Consider the following 20,584-nt stretch of genomic DNA (forward strand, 5'->3'; position numbering starts at 1 on the left):
AAACAACTAGAAAGCAGAGAAGACGATCAAGTCTTTGGATGTTTTCAAAGGATGAGATGTGGAATGCCCCTTCTAAATGTGCATGAACAGGAAAAGGTATTTTTAAATGCAACCTTTCTAAATTCATTTTATTAATAATTTAATACATAGTAACACCGTAGAATAGAAAGAAAACACAGATAAGCAAAGAGAAGAGGAAAAAGCAGACTCAGTCGCATCTCCATCTATTCTGGTCCACAAAATTGTTCGGGATCTTTTTTCTTTTTCTTGTCTCAACAATCTGTTACGCACTCTGACAGGATGTTTAGAGAAACAGAGTTGTTTTGTTATTAGAAGAGGGGGATAGTTGGAGCATAAATGAGTTTATCTTTCAGTTCTGCCAGGAGCACTTCAACTCACAGCACTTACGGGTTAAAAGGTTTCCGCGCTCCGTGTCCTCACAGAGCGAGCCTACTTATCATCAGACACCGGAGACCAAGCACACGGCAACGGGCGTGGCCACACACTCACGTCTAGCCAATGAATGAGTCACACGGACTCAGGTACTGCAGGAAGGTCGAACTCTGTTGACGGTCAAGGACATTTCATTTCATTCCCAGCGTCATCAACTCTCTGGCACTCTCCTCAAGATAAGAGGTCTCTCATTTCCCATTGTCTTTGATAGGCATCTGACCTCTTAAGAACTAGATGTAAACCTTCCTCGTGTTGACAACAGTAAAAACTCATAAAACCTAAGTATCAGGGTGATCTCTAAGGCTAAGTTTTTAAGAGCACAATGAAGACCAACTTTCATCTGAGTCTATATTTCTCATTGTTTAACTTAAAAAAATGTACAAGTATCTTTCAATGAAAGTTTATTCATCTCTACCTAAAAATATACCAGAGAGATAGAAGTTATACAGATCCAGAGAGGCCTGATGGTTTTAATAGCTTAAAGAATTACTTTAGGAGCGATTTCTTTAAAAATAATCTTATGAAGAATTAACAATGGAATGTTCTTATGCTTACAAACCAGCTAGGATTGAACTGAGGTTCACCCACCTTATCCAGGGCCGCCTGAACCACTGCTTCACTCTCCGTGTCCAGAGCTGAGGTGGCCTCGTCCAGCAGGAGGATCTTGGGGTTGCGAACCAGGGCCTGGGCGATGGCGATTCTCTGCTTCTGTCCACCGCTTAGCTGGGCTCCTCTCTCTCCAACCAGGGTGTCAAATTTCTACAACACCAAAAACACAGGAGGATTAAACAACAGAATAAGCTATCTCAGCTCAGATTTTTAAGATGGGACGTAATCCTATAAACAACCCAAACCTCACAAGCAGTATGGTCCAGTTGCGTGTGTGTGTGTGTGTGTGTGTGTGGTCGCTTCAGTCGTGTCGAACTCTACAACTCTGTATGGACTGAAGCCCACCAGGCTCCTCTGTCCATGGAATTCACCAGGCAAGAATACTGGAGTGGGTTGCCACGCCCTCCTGCAGGGATCTTCCCAACCAGGGAGCATCTCTCATATCTCCTGCGTTAGGAGGTGAGTTCTTCACCACTGGCACCACCTGGGAGGCCTCAAACTTAGCAATCACCACCCGAATTAAAAAAACACATCAGGTCTTCCCTCACGGGCCAGTGGTTAAGAATCTCCTTGCAATGCAGGGGACACCTGTGTGAACCCTGGTCCAGAAAGATCCCACATGCCACGGAGCAACTAACCCATGTGCCACAACTACTGAGCCTGTGCTCCAGAGCCCCGGAGCCACAACCACTGGCACCTGGGTGCCTAGAGCCCGAGCTCTGCAACCAGAGAAGCCACCACAGTGAGCAGCCCTCGCCCGCAACTAGAGAAACCCGGCTGGCAGCAATGAAGGCCCAGAGTAGTCAAAAAATAAGTAAATATTTTTAAAAGTGTGTCTACTACTAGTTGATGCTACTAGAGCTGTAAAATCTGGAGTCATCTTGATCTGCCACCTTGGGAAGTTCCCCCAGTTTTTATTCCTTTCCTGACTTCCGATGCGTCAGGCCAGCATGCCATGACCCTCCAGCACAACGAAGATGGAGAAGGACTTACATTAGGCAGTTTCATGATAAAGTCATAGGCGTTGGCTTCCTTCACAGCTTTCTGAATCTCATCCATGGTGACATCTTCACGGCCATAGCGAATGTTCTCAGCTATCGTGGTGGCAAACAGCACCGGCTCCTGACTCACCACCCCGATAATCTCCCGCAGATACCTTACGTTGATGGTCCTGATATCCTGTCCGTCGATACTGACCTAAAATAAAAACGAGCTGTGATATCCACATAGCGCAGATTTGTGATGTGCGATCTGCTAAGGTAAGTCAGTGCTGCAGCATCTGGCTGAACAAGAGTCATCTCACCATGCCCTCCGTAGGGTCATACAGCCTCTGCATCAGCTGGACGGTGGTGCTCTTCCCACAGCCGCTGTTCCCGACCAGGGCCACCGTCTGCCCACTCCCTACCTTCAAGTTGAGGCCCTTCAAGATCTATGAGAACGCACGAGAAATAAACTTAAACCACAGATTTCAGGACTACATACATGGTTGAACTGTTGAGTAATCATTTCATTGTACCTTAACTTCGTTTCGAGATGGATAATGGAAGTGAACATTTCTGAATTCCAGATTTCCTTTAATATTGTCGGGTTTGTGCCCAGTGTTTGAATAGCTGTCGATGCTTGGTTTCTAAACAGAATAAAATGTCAGAAGGTTACAGCAACTACTAGGTTACAATAAATACTTTCAATTACATTTGTGGAGAGCTGAATAAAAGTGATAAAGAAATAGACTGTTTTAGACAGATAGATAAATGGCCAGCCCAGACTTACGTGATCAATGATCTTGAAGACTTCATAAGCTGCTCCTCTTGCGTTTGCAAATGCCTCAATGTTTGGAGATGCCTGTCCAACACTAAAAGCTCCAATTAATACAGAAAAGAAGACCTGAGGAATGTGAAGTAAAACATTGAGTTACTTAGTATTTAGCATGCTTTTTTCATACTTTTAACATCGTTAAAATTTTACATGGCAAGATAACATATGAATACTGACTATTAAAACTATTATTTTTAAAATTGAAGTACTTTTCAGTTGAGAATGCTGAATTAGTCTTACTGGATCTGTGAAATAATAAATTCCATATGACTGGAATATTTTCATATGTCTTCAAAGACCAAGAATTTTTTGAGAGCATCAGTAGGGTATAGTGGAGATAAACCCTATTATGAGACTCAGAAACCTGAGATCTGAACCCTGGATTAAGCACTAAATGGCTGTATATCTTCAGGTGATTCTTCGACAGTCTGAACTTCAATTTCTTTATTTGCAAAAAGAGACAAGATTCTATTTTCCCTACCAAGCAATCTTAGTGTTGTTGTATCAAGTGGAACAGTACATAGGAAAATATTTTGTAAATATTTTGCCCAAATCAGTTTCTTATCATACATTTGACGCTGTTTCTCTACAGGTGTTAGAGAGGACTAAAGTCACTGTTCACTTCTTTGTAAATCACACAGTAGTTATATTATCCAACAACTTACAGAGAAGAAATTTTGCTAAGTGTTTCTACATTCACTTTCTCGATTAGTCCTTACAACAACACTAAAAGTTATGGCATCTTACTCCTGTCATTTCCATTTTGCAGAAGACGTAACAGACTCTTCATAAGTCTAGGTGGCTGAACCAAATCATACAGTCAGTAAGTGGCACAGCCAGAATTTGAATCAGATTGTCCTGATATCAAATCCCAGGCTCTCACTCACTCTTCTTGGCCATTATTTAATAATTCTTCTAAAATATATTCTCCAACAGTCAAACCAACACCACTAAATTTCATTGACATTTTAAAGGTGATTCATCTCTTACTATGATATCACTTACCGTGAGCACGTGTCCAATGGAATATTCTCCTGAGAGGACCAAGGAGGTCCCGTACCAGAATGCCAGGGCGTAGGACGCATAGATCAACAGAAAAGCAGCACCCATAGAGATGTTGGCCGTGATAGCTTTCTTTATTCCAATTCTCTTGGCTTCTTCCAAATTTTTGTTGTACCTGGGAGAAGTAACAAATTATCACACATGCTTGTAACATCTTACAAAATGGGTCAGTACAGCATGATGGCTGTTGAGTACTCAAGATGCACCAAGGCCTCTGATGGGCACTTCGCATGTATTTTCTCCCTTTTTCCCACAGGTTGACCCTATGATGTTAGTACTATTTTAATCTCTTTGTGCAGAAAAGGAAACTGAGGCCTTATGGAAATTAAGTAATTGGAGGCATGTTCTAAAAGCACCTTCTCTGGCCTTAGCAATAGTGAAATAAAAGAAGTAATACTTAGCAGACTACAGCACTTGCACTGTTTCATAGAAGACAAAACACAAGCTACGAAAACACTTGTGTTTTCCCTTTAAAATCTGCATGCATTTTAAATGTATCAACAAAATGAAGATGTAATGCTAGAAAGTACTCAATACAGACGTGTGTGGGGATGTGGACCTAGAGACTGTCGTACAGAGTGAAGTCAGTCAGAAGAAAACAAGTATCATATATTAACATAGATATGGAATCGAGAAAAGTAGTGCAGACGATCTTATTTGCAAAACAGAAATAAAGACACAGACGTAGAGAACATGCAGACACCAAGGTGGGGAAGAGATGGGGTGGGATGAATTCGGAGGTTTGGACTGACACATACACAACTACTGATACTTGCGTAAAACAGATAACTAATGAGCACAGGGAACTCTACTCAGTGCTCTGCGGTGACCTAAATGGGAAAGAAATTCAAAAAAGAGGGGATACAGGGGTGTGTGTGTGTGTGTATATATATATATCTGATTCTCTCTGCTGTATGACAGACACTAGCACAACATTATAAAGTAACTATACTCCAATAAAAATTAATTTTAAAAAAAGAAAGTACTCAATACAAGTAAGTCCTTGAAACCTCTGCACATCAAGGATGAAGGCAGTTTGCTCCCTGCCCTGCCTCCTTCTGGGCCTGCTGCAAGGACCAAATGAGAAAAACACATGTGTAGGAGCAATCTGAGTGCTCTGAACTGCCATCTAAGACTTTTTACATGTGAATAAACCGTGTCCTGTGCTAAGTCCTGTCCAACTCTTTGCAACGCTAAGGATTGTAGCTCTCCAAGCTCCTCTGTCCATGCGATTTCCCAAACAAGAATACTGGAGTGGGCTGCCATGCCCTCCCCTTCAGAGGGGATCTTCCTGACCCAGGGATCGAACTCAGGTCCCTGTATTGCAGGCGGATTCTTTACCATATGAGTAAAGAATTAATCATTCTTTACTCATATGGTAAAGCAAATACAGGGCATTACACAAAAAAGGGCTAAACCAAGGAAGCAAACAAAAACCAAAGCAATGTTGGAGCCCATTGAGACACATTTCCCTCTCTCATTCTAATGATTTAACATAATTTGAGCACTTTTTAAACCCTGGGGAAGTGGTTAATTTCTGATATTCAAATTAAAGAAGATAGGTGCATAGCAGACTGTTCCGCTTAAGAAGACAGATATGGAGATAAGTGAATGGGGATCAGATTTAAAGAAAAAGAAGGATCTTTGCAGATACAGAACGATGGTAAAACAATCAGAGAGAACAGACTGTAATTGAGCCCTAAATCTGTCCTTATTCTCTTAATACAACTCCCTACAGGACATCAGAACATTGCCTTGCAGACAGAGGAGCTCATAATTGCGGAAATGAAAGAGTTTATTTCTAATAGGATGTATATTTTGAGTTCTTTGATCCATAAACACATGATGTTATAAACATTATACACTATTATATTAATTTTTTGGAGGATTTGTTCCATTTGAGAATGTACAAGCAGAGGTCAAGCCCTGCTCAGATATGAACACGTATTCTTTCATGACCTCATGACATTTAAAAACTACCTCACCAATAACCAGTTACCAAAGCATGGCATGGCCCAATGAAATTTACATGATTACTTCCTAAAGAGTAAATTTAAATGGAACTTTATAGTGATAAAATGGTAATACATTATGAAAGTTTCTCCCTCCAAAAAATGTAAATCTCCAACTAGCCAGTTATAACCCTTGAACAGAAAATTATTTTTGAGAAATGTGCTTCAATGGTTGAATGTACATGTCTCCCACTTTATGAGCTGATGTGATATGAAGGTACCACTGGGCATAAATTATACACGATTACACTTAAGGAACTTTAACGCTTATGACTCACACTTTGTTTTGCCTTTATTTCAGTTCTTGCTTACCGAGACTAACGTAGAAATCACTGTGATATGCTGTGTCCCAAGCAGCCAGAGGAAACTTTTGCACAGGAAGAAGCAACAAGGAAGAAAATCACTTAGATGCCAGAAAAGATAAATGAAAAAAAAGAAGTGGGTAAGGAAGGAGGAGAACCAAACACTACTCCTTTTGCATAGGCTTTCTCATTAGCTTGTCAACAAAAATGTCACATGTACAAAATTAGATATTAAAATCATCAATTCATTAAAAACTGTAGTATCAAAATGGTAAAGTAGGATTTCCTAAAAGGGGTCAAAGTTACATAACAAAACACTAACAATTAGAAAAAACTATTCTTCTTAAGTAATACGAACTCATTTATCAATGATGCAAATAGCGACCTTTGAGAGCAAGGAAAAATTTCTGCTGTGTGTGCATGTGTGTGTTAGTCACTCAGCTGTGTCCGACTCCTTGCAACCCCATGGACTCTAGCCCGCCAGGCTCCTCTGTCCATGGGATTCTCCAGGAAAGAATACTGGTAGTGGACAGCTACTCCCTTCTCCAAGGGATCTTTCCAACCCACGGATCAAACCCAGGTCTCCTGCATTCCAAGCAAATTCTTTACCGTCTGGGCCACCAGGGAAGCCCCACTGTATACTACTGAATTAAATTCCCCAATTCTGAGAGAATTTGAGAGATATTACTGTACCTGCTAATTTGAAGAGAAAATCAGAGTAAGACCCTAATTACCTGTCTATGTGGAAGCAGCAAAGGGAAGGGTAAGAACTAGAAGGAAAACTGAAGAATTATATTTGGTCTAAGAATAGCTTTAATAATTCTATTATTGCTATTGTTCAGTCACTAAGTCGTGTCTAACTCTTCTGCCATTCCATGGACTTTTGCCCACCAGGCTCCTCTGTCCATTGGATTCTCCAGGCAAGAATACTGGAATGGGCTGCCATTTCCTTCTCCAGGGGATCTTCCTGACCAATGGATCAAACCTGCGTCTCTCACATTTCATGAATTGGCAGGCGAATTCTTTACCACTGAGTCACCTGGGAAGCCCCTTAATAATTCTACTTCCAAATTAAATCCCAAATCCAGGGACTTATCATCCTTCTCCTGGAACACTTCAACAGTTTTCTGAGCAGTTCAAATTTTTGACAGCTCTCATCCATTCACCTCTCCGCCCTCCTGCGCCCGCGCAGCTGCCGCTCCTTGGACATGGGGTTGCTCTTCTCGGCCACCACCCCTGACCTCGGGCGTGGCGAAACTCCTCTTGGTCACCGCCCCTGACCTCCGGAGAGGGTTAGCTCAGGAGAGTTACTCCACGTTCAAGGTCAGGACAGGAGGCCCTGAGGAGATACCCCTCGTCCAAGGTAAGGAGCAGCGGCTGCGCTTTGCTGGAGCAGCCGTGAAGAGATACCCCACGTCCAAAGTAAGAGAAACACAAGTAAGACAGTAGGTGTTGCGAGAGGGCATCAGAGGGCAGACACACTGAAACCATACTCACAGAAAACTAGCCAATCTGATCACACGGACCACAGCCTTGTCTAATTCAATGAAACTAAGCCATGCCGGGTGGGGCCACCCAAGACGGGCGGGTCACGGTGGAGAGGTCTGACAGAATGTGGTCCACTGGAGAAGGGAATGGCAAACCACTTCAGTAATCTTGCCTTGAGAACCCCACCAAAGTATGAAAAGGCAAAATGATATGCTACAGAAAGAGGAGCTCCCCTGGTTGGTACGTGTCCAATATGCTACTGGAGATCAGTGGACAAATGACTCCAGAAAGAATGAAGGGAGAGAGCCAAAGCAAAAACAATACCCAGTTGTGGATGTGACTGGTGACAGAAGCAAGGTCCGATGCTGTAAAGAGCAATATTGCATAGGAACCTGGAATGTTAGGTCCATGAATCAAGGCAAATTGGAAGTGGTGAAACAGGAGATGGCAAGAGTGAACATCGACATTCTATGAATCAGTGAACTAAAATGGACTGGAATGGGTGAATTTCACTCAGACGACCATTATATCTACTACTGTAGGCAGGAATCCCTTAGAAGAAATGGAGTAGCCATCATGGTCAACAAGAGTCCGAAATGCAGTACTTGGAGGCAATCTCAAAAATGACAGAATGAACTCTGTTTGTTTCCAAGGCAAACCATTCAATATCACAGTAATCCAAGCCTATGCCCCAACCAGTAACGCTGAAGAAGCTGAACGGTTCTATGAAGACCTACAAGATCTTTTAGAACTAACACCCCCAAAAAAGATGTCCTTTTCATTACAGGGGACTGGAATGCAAAAGGAGGAAGTCAAGAAACACCTGGGGTAACAGGCAAATTTGGCCTTGGAATACGGAATGAAGCAGGGCAAAGGCTATTTGCTAAGAGAATGCACTGGTCATAGCAAACACCCTCTTCCAAAAACACAAAAGACGACTCTACACGTGAACATCACCAGATGGCTGACACTGAAATCAGATTGATTATATTCTTTGCAGCCAAAGATGGAGAAGCTCTATACAGTCAGCAAAAACAAGACCAGGAGCTGACTGTGGCTCAGATCATGAACTCCTTATTGCCAAATTCAGACTTAAATAGAAGAAAGTAGGGAAAACCACTAGACCATTGAGGTATTACCTAAATCAAATCCCTTATGATTATACAGTGGAAGTGAGAAAAAGATTTAAGGGACTAGATCTGACAGAGTGCCTGATGAAATATGGACAGAGGTTCGTGACATTGTACAGGAGACAGGGGATCAAGACCATCCCCATGGAAAAGAAATGCAAAAAAGCAAAATGGCTGTCTGGGGAGGCCTTACAAATAGCTGTGAAAAGAAGAGAAGTGAAAAGCAAAGGAGAAAAGGAAAGATATAAACATCTGAATGCAGAGCTCCAAAGAACAGCAAGGAAAGATAAGAAAGCCTTCCTCAGCAATCAATGCAAAGAAATAGAGGAAAACAACAGAATGGGAAAGACTACAGATCTCTTCAAGAAAATTAGAGATACCAAGGGAATATTTCATGCAAAGATGGGCTCGATAAAGGACAGAAATGGTGGGGATCTAAGAGAAGCAGAAGATATTAAGAAGAGATGGCAAGAATACACAGAAGAACTGTACAAAAAAGATCTTCACGACCAAGATAATCACGATGGTGTGATCACTCACCTAGAGCCAGACATCTTGGAATGTGAAGTCAAGTAGGCCTTAGAAAGCATCACTACGAACAAAGCCAGTGGAGGTGTCAGAATTCCAGTTGAGCTATTTCAAATCCTGAAAGATGATGCTGTGAAAGTGCTGCACTCCATATACCAGCAAATGTGGAAAACTCTGCAGTGGCCACAGGACTGGAAAAGGTCAGTTTTCATTCCAATCCAAAGAAAGGCAATGCCAAAGAATGCTCAAACTACCGCACAATTGCACTCATCTTACACACTATTAAAGTAATGCTTAAGATTCTCCAAGCCAGGCTTCAGCAGTACGTGAACCATAAACTTCCAGATGTTCAAGCTGGTTTTAGAAAAGGCAGAGGAACAAGAGATCAAATTGCCAACATCAGCTGGATCATCAAAAAAGCAAGAAAGTTCAGAAAAACATCTATTTCTGCTTTACTGACTATGCCAAAGCCTTTGACTGTGTGGATCACAATAAACTGTGGAACATTCTGAGATGGGAATACCAGACCACCTGATCTGCCTCTTGAGAAACCTGTATGCAGGTCAGGAAGCAACAGTTAAAACTGGACAAGGAACAACAGACTGGTTCCAAATAGGAAAAGGAGTACGTCAAGGCTGCATATTGTCATCCTGCTTATTTAACTTTTATGCAGAGTACATCAAGAGAAACGTGGGGCTGGAAGAAGCACAAGCTGGAATCAAGATTGCCAGGAGAAATACCAAGAACCTCAGATATACAGATGACACCACCCTTATGGCAGCAAAGTGAAGAGGAACTAAAAAGCCTCTTGCTGAAAGTGAAAGAGAGTGAAAGTGTTGGCTTAAAGCTCAACATTCCGAAAAATAAAATCATGGCATCCGGTCCCACCACTTCACGGGAAAGAGATGGGGAAATAGTGGAAACAGTGTCAGACTTTATTTTTCTGGGCTCCAAAATCACTGCAGATGGTGATTGCAGCCGTGAAATTAAAAGACGCTTACTCCTTGGAAGGAAAGTTATGTCCAAGCTAGATAGCATATTCAAAAGCAGAGACATTACTTTGCCAACAAAGGTCCATCTAGTCAAGGCTATGGTTTTTCCAGTGGTCATGTATGGATGTGAGAGTTGGACTGTGAAGAAACCTGAGTGCTGAACTATTGATGCTTTTGAACTGTGGTGTTGGAGAAGACTCTTGAGAGTCCCTTGGACTGCAAGGAGATCCAACCAGTGCATCCTAAAGGAGATCAGTCCTGGGTGTTCATTGGAGGGACTGATGTTGAAGCTGAAAGTCCGGTACTTTGGCCACCTCATGCGAAGAATTGACTCATTGGAAAAGACCCTGATGCTGGGAGGGATTGGGAGCAGGAGGAGAAGGGGATGGCAGAGGATGAGATGGCTGTATGGCATCACCAACTCGATGGACGTGAGTGTGAATGAACTCAGGGAGTTGGTGATGGACAGGGAGGCCTGGCGTGCTGCATTTCATGGGGTTGCAAAGAGTTGGACACAACTGAGTGACTGAACTGAACTGAACTGATCCACTCACCAGACCAATTATAGACAGAAAAACGATTTTAAAACATAAACTAGACATCATTCCCTTGTTTAAATCCCTCAACTGCTTCCCTGTGTCCTTGGAGTTAAATCCTGACTCCTTACCAGGACATGTAAATCCCCATGTTCTGGCCCCCACTCACCCTCAATAGCCCCTCTTCACTTCAATCTCCTCTGACTCAACCGAGCTCCAGTCACACAAGCCTTAGGATATTTTCTAGAATATACCAAAGTCTCTGCCATCTCGGGAAACCTGGAAGACTCTTGTGTCCCTACCCGACTACAGCAGGCTTTTTCTTTTCCCTCAAGTACCAGCCTCCAGGAAACCTCAAATATCCAACACGCGTGCCTTCCGTGACCACCATGGTTAAAGTAAACTTGTCCTGCTCACCCTCATCAGCACATTCTTTGATTCCTTCAAAACACATTTAAACAATTCATGATTTAATTCATGTCTCTGATGATTTTTTTCTTCCTTCCTGCTCTCCTCCCTCCCTTCCTTCTCTTTTCTTCCACCTTATTATTTTGACCAGGGATCATATGAGGGCAAAAAAGGCAAAGATAAAGCAGCATATCAAGATGTCCAAGACATACAGACTTCCTACAACTCACTGCCTGAGGAACTGTGCTAATTCTTTTACAAGGTTCGCATCAACAGGGAAGGTAAGTGTAGTGTTCTAAATACAAACCGATGAAGCATTAGGAATTATCTGAAAACTTAAACCGAGGAATATGATTATGACCTGAAACTTCCTTTTCTTAGGTTTTTAACTGTTCAAAACACTTTTACATTTACTTTTTGAATAATCATTATAAGAATAGTTAATAAAAACAGCTTTTCAAGGAAATTCTGATACGAATACCAAACAACATCACCTAATGCATAAGAAAATTAAAATTGAATAAAATTCAGAAAAGTATTTCTGTCATATTCTGGAGGGTTTAACATAATTATATCCATATTTGAGAAAACATTTCTAAATTTTAATTTTGTTTAACAGATAATTGATTTTTAAGCTTCTTGATGTTAAAAAAAAAAAAAAAACACCAGTGAGGGCTACTTTGGTTTTTCAAAATTTATTATAATTTTTGAAGACCCGGTTACTTATTTGTATCAACTTAAAAAAAAAACACTGCTTAATTGAATCAGTTTAATACCAGAATTAAAACTCTATAAGAATGTCAGCATTTAATATATGAATAATGCTAGAATGTATAAAGAAATCAGCCTGAGCACTGATTTTAACAAAGATATTTTTCTTGCTATTTTTTATTCAAAGATGGGAGAAGGAAATGGCAACCCACTCCAGTATTCTTGCCTGGAAAATTCCATGGACAGAGGAGCCTGGCAGGCTATAGTCCACGGGGTCACAGAGAGTCTGACATGACTAGGCGACTTTCACTCACTGCCAATACACAAGTGAAAACCCAGAGCCCAGCACAGTGCTTTGCATGTGGTAGATGCTGAATAAATTTGCCAAATGAACTGAACGTTCCGGAAATGGCCAAGCTGGAGAGAACCTTAGGCCATCAGGTTGTAGTCTTGAGTCTACTCCTGATATTCACGAAAAAGTAATTTCCAATAATTTCCAATTTTCTAGGGGACCTTTCAAAGACAGAGTCCAGTAAATAACATCTTCTGAAGAAATAATTCTACACATAAAATGAATCTTTGAATATAACTGTGTAAGCCCATTTGCTTGTTAAAAAGTTGATTACTATCTTCTATAAAAAACAAAACAAAAAAATCTGTATCTAATTACTTCAGTTCAGTTGCTCAGTCGTGTCCGACTCTTTGTGACTCCATGAACTGCGGCACGCCAGGCCTCCCTGTCAATTACAACTCCTGGAGTCTACCCAAACCCATGTCCATTGAGTCAGTGATGCCATCCAACCATCTCATCCTCTGTCGTCCCCTTCTCCTCCTGCCCCCTATCCTTCCCAGCATCAGGGTCTTTTCCAATGAGTCAGCTCTTCGCATCAGGTGGCCAAAGTATTAGAGTTTCAGCTTCAACATCAGTCCTTCCAATGAACACCCAGGACTGATCTCCTTTAGGATGGACTGGTTGGATCTCCTTGCAGTCCAAGGGACTTCTCCAACACCACAGTTCAAAAGCATCAATTCTTCGGTGCTCAGCTTTCTTTATAGTCTAACTCTCACATCTATACATGACTACTGGAAAAACCACAGCCTTGACTAGACGGACCTTTGTTGACAAAGTAATGTCTCTGGTTTTTAACATGCTATCTAGGTTGGTCATAATTTTCCTTCCAAGGAATAAGCGTCTTTTAATTTCATGGCTGCAATCACCATCTAATTACTTAGATCTAATTACTTCAATCACTGCATTAAAAAAATACTTTCAATTCCTTTCAACTTTCAGTGAACTAAAATAAGATTTATCTAAGTTTTGAATATTGGACTTGACACCTTTCCCTCCTTACACCCAGGTTATACATCATTATAGTTTTTCATTGCTAATAATATCTTCTAAAATTATCATGTTCTTCAAATTTTGGATGCCATTAATCTAAGAAGTATTATAATCGTGTTATTCTATGCAACATTAATAAAGGAGTTTAACAGAACTCTCCATATACAGCAGGGACCCAAAAGGCTACAGCCTGAATATAATAAGCATGTACACCATGGAAAGTGACAGCAGGAGAGCCTGCTTGTCTCAACCTTGACAACAGATGAAGGGTCGGGGGGAAAACATGTGCCCTGGGAACTGGAACCATAAAAGGCAATGCTTATACAGCATTCACCCTTCAGATGAAGGGTGAGGGGAAAACATGTCCCCTGGGAACTGGAACCATAAAAGGCAATGCTTATCCAGGTCTGAAAAATATGAATTCACTAGTGCGGTTCAAAAACTCCTAGACAAAGAATATAATGTACACGGGCTCAGGTTAATAGTGCCCCCAGTGAGTGGCAGAAGCAAACACAAATCCTTCTTGCAAGATCTCAGCTTCTCAATCCAGACCCACAGCAATTGTAAGATGACTCTGATTGTAGGATTTGTCTCAATTTCAGAGTTGATGAATTGCAAGAGAAAAATGTGCATCCTAGAATTGACGGAACACTACATGTTCTTAACTGTTCACTGCTGTTCACAGGAATGCCATTTTTAGCCCTGAACTGTCAGCAGGTACCCAGAGGCCTTCCCGTACATTGTTGGTCTGCAGACCTTATTACACTGTTACTAGAGTTGCTGTGTAGACAATCACATATTCTATACAGAATGACAGTTTTGCTTTTTGTTTACCAACCTAATAACTTTTCTTTTTTATTATTCTTACTCTTATTTTTTCCTTAATTTTATTATCTTGTACCAATACAACTCTAAATAGAAATGGTGCTAGCAGACTTGTTTCATTATTTTAAAGGAATGCTATTATTTTACCATTTAATAAAATTTCTTGTAGGTATCTGGTACATACTCTATTAAATTAAGAAAGTTTTTGTCATGATTCATCTGTAATCTCATCCATCAAAACAAAATGTCTTTCTTCCAATCAACTACTGTGGTTAATTATATTCATGGATTTTAAATCATCTTTGTACTTATGGGATCAAGCCAACAGGTTCAGAAATTTTTTTTTAATCTGATGATAGTTTTCACATTGATTCATTTAGCAAATACTATCTAGACTTTCTGCATCTATGTTTTAGATGAAACTGTCTTATAATTTTCCTCTCTCATATATCTGCTATCTTGTTATGATGTCAAGGTTATACTAGCCTCATAAAATGAACTCACTCTATATATGTTTTTTTTGTTCTCTTGAACAATCTGTGTAAGATGGGGTTATCTTTCTTGAAGTTTTGGTAAAATCTGTCTGGAAAATTATCTGGACCTGGTGGGTTTTTGTGTGTTTATGTGTGTATGTATATGAAAGGCAAAAGACGGAGATTTTAAGCTGGATTCAATTTCTTTAATGATTATGGTTCTACTCAAGTTAGTGTCTTAAGTGAGAATTTTAACCTATATTTTTCTGGGACATCATCTATCTCATCAGGGATTTTTAATTACTGGTATAAAACTGTAATTCTTAAAATAAATTTTAAAAAATCTATAGCAACGTTTTTCCTTGTTCTCCTTCATTTTGTTTCTGCTTTAACCTGCAAAATACTACTTCATTATTTATCCATATTTTCATAAAAATTAATGATTTTTTGTCAGCCCTTTGCTTCTTTATCTTATTTTCTATTAAAATGTTTTTGCTGTTAATCCTTTATCTTTCTTATACTTCCTTTCTCTGTTATTCTTTTTCTAACTTCTTAATTTAGCTGCTTAGTTCACGAATTTTCAGCAACTTTTAAATTTCTTCTACCCAACACCCTAGTGCTACCACTGGACTCGGATTGATTTTTAATGTGAAACCCTCAGCTTTAGGAAGAGAGAGCTCCCTGGTCCTCAGAGTATTATAAATTCAAACTCTAGCAGCATATGAAGGTGAGGCTTGCAATTTTGATTTCTACAGAGAGATGCTTTCCCTTGGTGCGATAACTAGGCAGAATCAGATAAGATTTGTCGCCCCATGTTGGTAAAGAGATTCTTTTTCTGATACACCTCTCCATTGAGAAAAACTGAAAATGAACGCCAAGTTCAAAATTTCATTCTGTCTCTACTCAGACATCTATTCAGAAAGTACTTGGCTGAATACACTCTTGAAACAGTATCCTCCATGACTCTAACGGAGTATTTAACTTCCCCAAACAATATTTACCCCAACTAGTACATTAGATATGTTGTTGACCTGTGGTTGTTTGTATCTGTCCCCTGCCCCCGCCAGAATTAAAGCTCCAAGAGAAGAGGGGCTTCATTTGACTGGGTATTTGCAAGGCAATGAAGCAAGACTTCCCATTTTTTAGTCAGACTCATGTTAAGGCAAAAGCAAAAACCTTCGCAAAAAATGAGATAGAGCACAGATACTGCTTTCCTCTGAACTATGATAGGTACATGGCCATCACAAATCTCTCAGAGGACATCTTTATGGGTATGAAATGTATCATCTGAGAAAAGTACCCTGCAAACACAGTGTGTACAGCTGAAAGAGTATACAGTGAGTACTCATGTAAGCACAGCTGAGGTCATGAAATACAACAATGTCAGAATCAAGATGCCCCTGCCCTGTGCCCCACTTTTATCACCAACCCCTCATCTCCCCCAGAAGTAACCATTATTTTGACTTAATGACCCCATCCATCTACCACAAAATACTCATTCTTAGAGAAACAAAAATTAACTTGATGGAGAAAAATTATCATCAGAGATATTAATTATGTTTCAGCCTTAAGAAACTATTTTATCTCACTACCCACCTAGGAGACTCTAGAAAACACTTTGAATTAGCAGATATAAGAAAATTACAACAATTAGAATCACAACTTTTCCAGAATATTAACTATGCTATAATATAGCCAAGAAGCTGTTTAAGGAAACATCAGAGAATACCCTTAGAATCATCACCAGCAACCTGAGGGCATTTAAGATGACAGAATTTAACATCTCTACCAACTTAAAAAAGGAGACTCAAACCTTTCAAGTTCTTTCTTTTGTCCTCCAAATGCAGTCACAGTTCTAATAGCTGCTAAGACCTCTTCAGCTACTGCTCCAGCTTTTGCATATGCCAAAAGTTCTTTATCAGTAAATGAAGACACTATCTGTTTAAAAATGCAATTGCAGATAATTTAAATTTTTTAACAATTTTACCTTTTGTACACAAATGCTGCTGATACATAGTATACTGTACTGTATATAAATATTTTACTCGTCTTTTGTTATGAAGCCCTATTTTTTAGTATACATATTGTAGCCATTTCTTTTTGGACTGAGATGGTATATAATAAAGTAAAATTTCAACTTTCTCACTATACTCCATGGATTCTCATACAAATAAATAAATCTGGGCCTTTGGGGGAGATTTTACATTTTAAAAAGAAGTGTATATGCTAAACATCAATAAATACAGAAAATGGGGCAGTATATCAAAAAAAATAGGTGTACTCAACATAGCAGTTGCTAATTATACTCTGGTTGAGAAATGCCAAAGTAGGAGGCCAGGAGAACACAGGGGACCCAGCCCTGTGCAGTGACAGGACCTCGAGGAGGTTTCCAATGGCAGGGAAGCAGAGCTCCTTCTACCAGGGCTTCTGAGCATGACATTGGGCCACCGTGGAGGTCTCTTTCATGGACGCGCTTTGATTTTTCTGTTTGGGCCCTGAGCATCTGTTCTCTGGAAGGAACAGTACTGGGTCCTTTATATACACAGGATCTCCTTCACCGATTCTTCTCAATTGTACCAAGAAGTAGGCATTATTTTCCCCCCTCAATACATGAGGAAATGGAACGAGAAAGAGGTCAAGTCATTTGCTAGTAAGTGAAATATTCAGGATTTAAGGCTTCACAGCATGAATCAACGGCCACCGGAGGCAATCTCTCTCTAAAACCAGCCATTGATATGTGTGGAATCCTAGAGGGCTTTGTAATTAAAATGGAATCAACTGGCATGGGCAAAGAACCACTATTTTTACCTGAAATGCTTGACTAGTCAGCCATCTAAATATTGCACACAAGAATTCAAATCAAATTCTGAGTAAATATATTATCCTCTTTCAATAAATAATTTATAGCATTTGTATAAGTAATAACAGCCTATTCCTTCTTGTCATAAAAAGTTCAAAGCTGTTTTGATTTTAAGAGTGCATTTCTTCCTCTGCTTGTGCGAAAGTAAAAGGAGCTACGACAGATGTAAGAACGGGTGGGTGAAGGCAAACGAGCCTTTACTAACCAGGTTCTATGTGCAGATGTTGTACTCTATGCACCTTCTTCTTTGGTACCCAAACAACAACCCACTGATGCTCTAGACCTTCCTGACCTCTCAAAATGACCTGCCTAGGGCTGCCCTATCACATCTGCCAGAACTGCTCACAGCGCTGGGCCTGACCCAGGGAGATCACTGTCATCCCTGACCAAACAGGTCTGCATAAGGCAAGAGGTGCATACAATACAGTTTAGCTCTGTTTCTCTGCTCTTGTTGAAAACCTCAACCATCAACCACACCAGAAGCAGCTGACAACAGAAGATTAGCAGAACTATTTTTGACTGAGGAGTTTCAAAACATGCTATTCTAATTTATTGTTGAAATATCAAGTACCATTCCAACTGATTCAGTAAACCTGGCTTCTCTATGACCTTCCATAATGATAAGCATATCCTTAGGCAAGAATACAGTAGAACGTTCATGAAGTGTTTTGTTTTTTAATAGATCATGTCTATTGAAAGAAAAAAAACACTTTCAAAAACTCTCAGGAATGTTAAAAGTCAACTTTACTATTCCTCTAATATAAAATAACAGAATGCTGATACTTCTGATATTACAATCACCCACCCAAACGATATCAAATTTCACTAACTCATCCCTTCTTCCAAAGGCCGCTAATTTTTTTTAACAAAGCCTAATTGTACTAGTGCCAGACACATGAAATTGTTATTCCTCTTAAGTTAAAAGCCAACACAGGCCACTTTATATTGTTCAAACTAATACATTCAGAAGCAATAGTTTTGACCATGACAGATGTTTTGGCCTTCATCTTTGTCCCTTTTGTCCAGTGCTCAGTGTAGGTTTTTATTTCATTTTGTTTGGGATAATTTATACATGCTTTATTTTTTTTAACTTGGTATTCTGAGATAATTGTAGACACAAAGGCAGACAGTGTAGACACAAAAGAAGACACTAAGGAAGACAGTCACATCCCATAAACCCTTTATCTGGTGTTCCCCAAACAACATCTCCAAGATCTCTTCAGAACAAGATCCCAGCCAAAAATTTAACACTTAGCATTAATTCAACGTTATTCAGATTTACCAGTTTTACATGCACTCATGAGTGTGTGTTCAGTTCAGTTCAGTCGTGTCCAACTCTTTGCGACCCCATGAATCGCAGCATGCCAGGCCTCCCTGTCCATCACCATCTCCCAGAGTTCACTCAAACTCACGTCTATCCAGTCGGTGATGCCATCCAGCCATCTCATCCTCTGTCGTCCCCTTCTCCTGCCTCCAATCCCTCCCAGCATCAGGTTCTTTTCCAGTGATTCAAGTCTTCACACGAGGTGGCCAAAGTACTGGAGTTTCAGCTTTAGCATCATTCCTTCCAAAGAAATCCCAGGACTGATCTCCTTTAGAATGGACTGGTTGGATCTCCTTGCAGTCCAAGAGACTCTCAAGAGTCTTCTCCAACACCACAGTTCAAAAGCATCAATTCTTCAGTGCTCAGCTTTCTTCACAGTCCAATTCTCGCATCCATACATGACCACTGGAAAAACCATAGCCTTGACTAAATGGACCTTTGTTGGCAAAGTAATGCCTCTGCTTTTGAATATGCTATCTAGGTTGGTCATAACTGTCCTTCCAAGGAGTAAGCGTCTTTTAATTTCATGGCTGCAGTCACCATCTGCAGTGATTTTGGAGCCCAACAAAAGAAAGTCTGACACTGTTTCCATTGTTTCTCCATCTATTTCCCATGAAGTGATGTTAGTTCCAAGCAATGTTATCCTGTTAGATTCACGTGACGACGATCACAATACAGAACAATTCCATCACAAGGATCCCTCAGTCCTGCCTTCTGTAGTCACAGCCACCTCCTTTCCTACTCCTCGTTTCTCCCCTCCACACCATCCCTAACACCTGAAAACCACTAAACTGTTCTGCCTGTTATTTTGTCATTTCAAAAATATTATATAAATGGAGCATAACGTATGTGACCTTTCGGGACTGGCCTTTTTCATCAAGTACAGATCTCTAGAGACTCATCCAGGCTGTGTGTGATCAGTACTGCTTTCCTTTTATCACTGGATGTACCACAGCTGCTCAACCAGTAACCTATTCAAGAGTGTCGGGGGTTGTTTCAGTTTGGGGCTATTACCGATACAGCTGCTATGAACACCTGAATACAGATTGAGTGAATACACGAACATAGTTTCTCTTAGATAAATGTCCAATACAACTGCTGGATTGTACGGTAACTGCATGTTTAGTTTTATAAGAAATCGCAGACTATTTTTTCAGGCTGAATACCATTTTACACTCCCACCAATAATGAGTGACCCTGGTTCTCTGCATCTCAGCAGCATTTGGGGTTTCACTTTTATTTTAGCCATTCTGGTAGATGTATAATGGTATCTCATTGAAGTTTAATTTGCTTTTCACTGACGACTAACATTGTTAAACAACCTTTCATGTGCTGACCTGCCACCTGTATAACCTCTCTGATGACGTTTGTTTCCCTCTCCTGCCCATCCCTAACTGGTTCATTTGGGTTGTTTTTCTCCTTTATATATATATATATATTATTGAATATAGCTGACTTCAGTGTCTCAGGTGCACAGCAAGGTGATGCAGTTATACATAAACACACATTATTTTTCAGATTATTTTCCATTACAGGTTATTACAGGATATTGCCTATAGTTCCCTGTGCTATACGGTAAACCTTTGTTGCTTGTGGCATATTTATTTTTTAGTTAGAAATCTAGCATTCTATTTATACTACGTCAAACAAGTAAAATCAAAATGTCATAAATTTTTTCAATTAGGCAAAAGTTTGTAAGTTTTCTAAAAAATAT

At 40.2% G+C, this 20,584-nt stretch overlaps 1 protein-coding gene across 1 annotated transcript in view; it reads right to left on the reverse strand.

The window, feature by feature from the left end:
* Positions 1-20,584, reverse strand: part of LOC139182682 (ATP-dependent translocase ABCB1-like) — a 71,025-nt gene that overhangs the window by 42,642 nt on the left and 7,799 nt on the right. The window contains 7 exon segments of the mRNA XM_070787610.1: positions 1,042-1,212; positions 2,056-2,259; positions 2,366-2,491; positions 2,579-2,689; positions 2,833-2,946; positions 3,883-4,054; positions 16,500-16,624. Of these exon segments, the coding sequence (XP_070643711.1) occupies positions 1,042-1,212; positions 2,056-2,259; positions 2,366-2,491; positions 2,579-2,689; positions 2,833-2,946; positions 3,883-4,054; positions 16,500-16,624 (1,023 nt within the window).

This window comes from Bos indicus, chromosome 4, assembly GCF_029378745.1.
Source record: "Bos indicus isolate NIAB-ARS_2022 breed Sahiwal x Tharparkar chromosome 4, NIAB-ARS_B.indTharparkar_mat_pri_1.0, whole genome shotgun sequence".
Lineage (NCBI taxonomy): Eukaryota > Metazoa > Chordata > Mammalia > Artiodactyla > Bovidae > Bos > Bos indicus.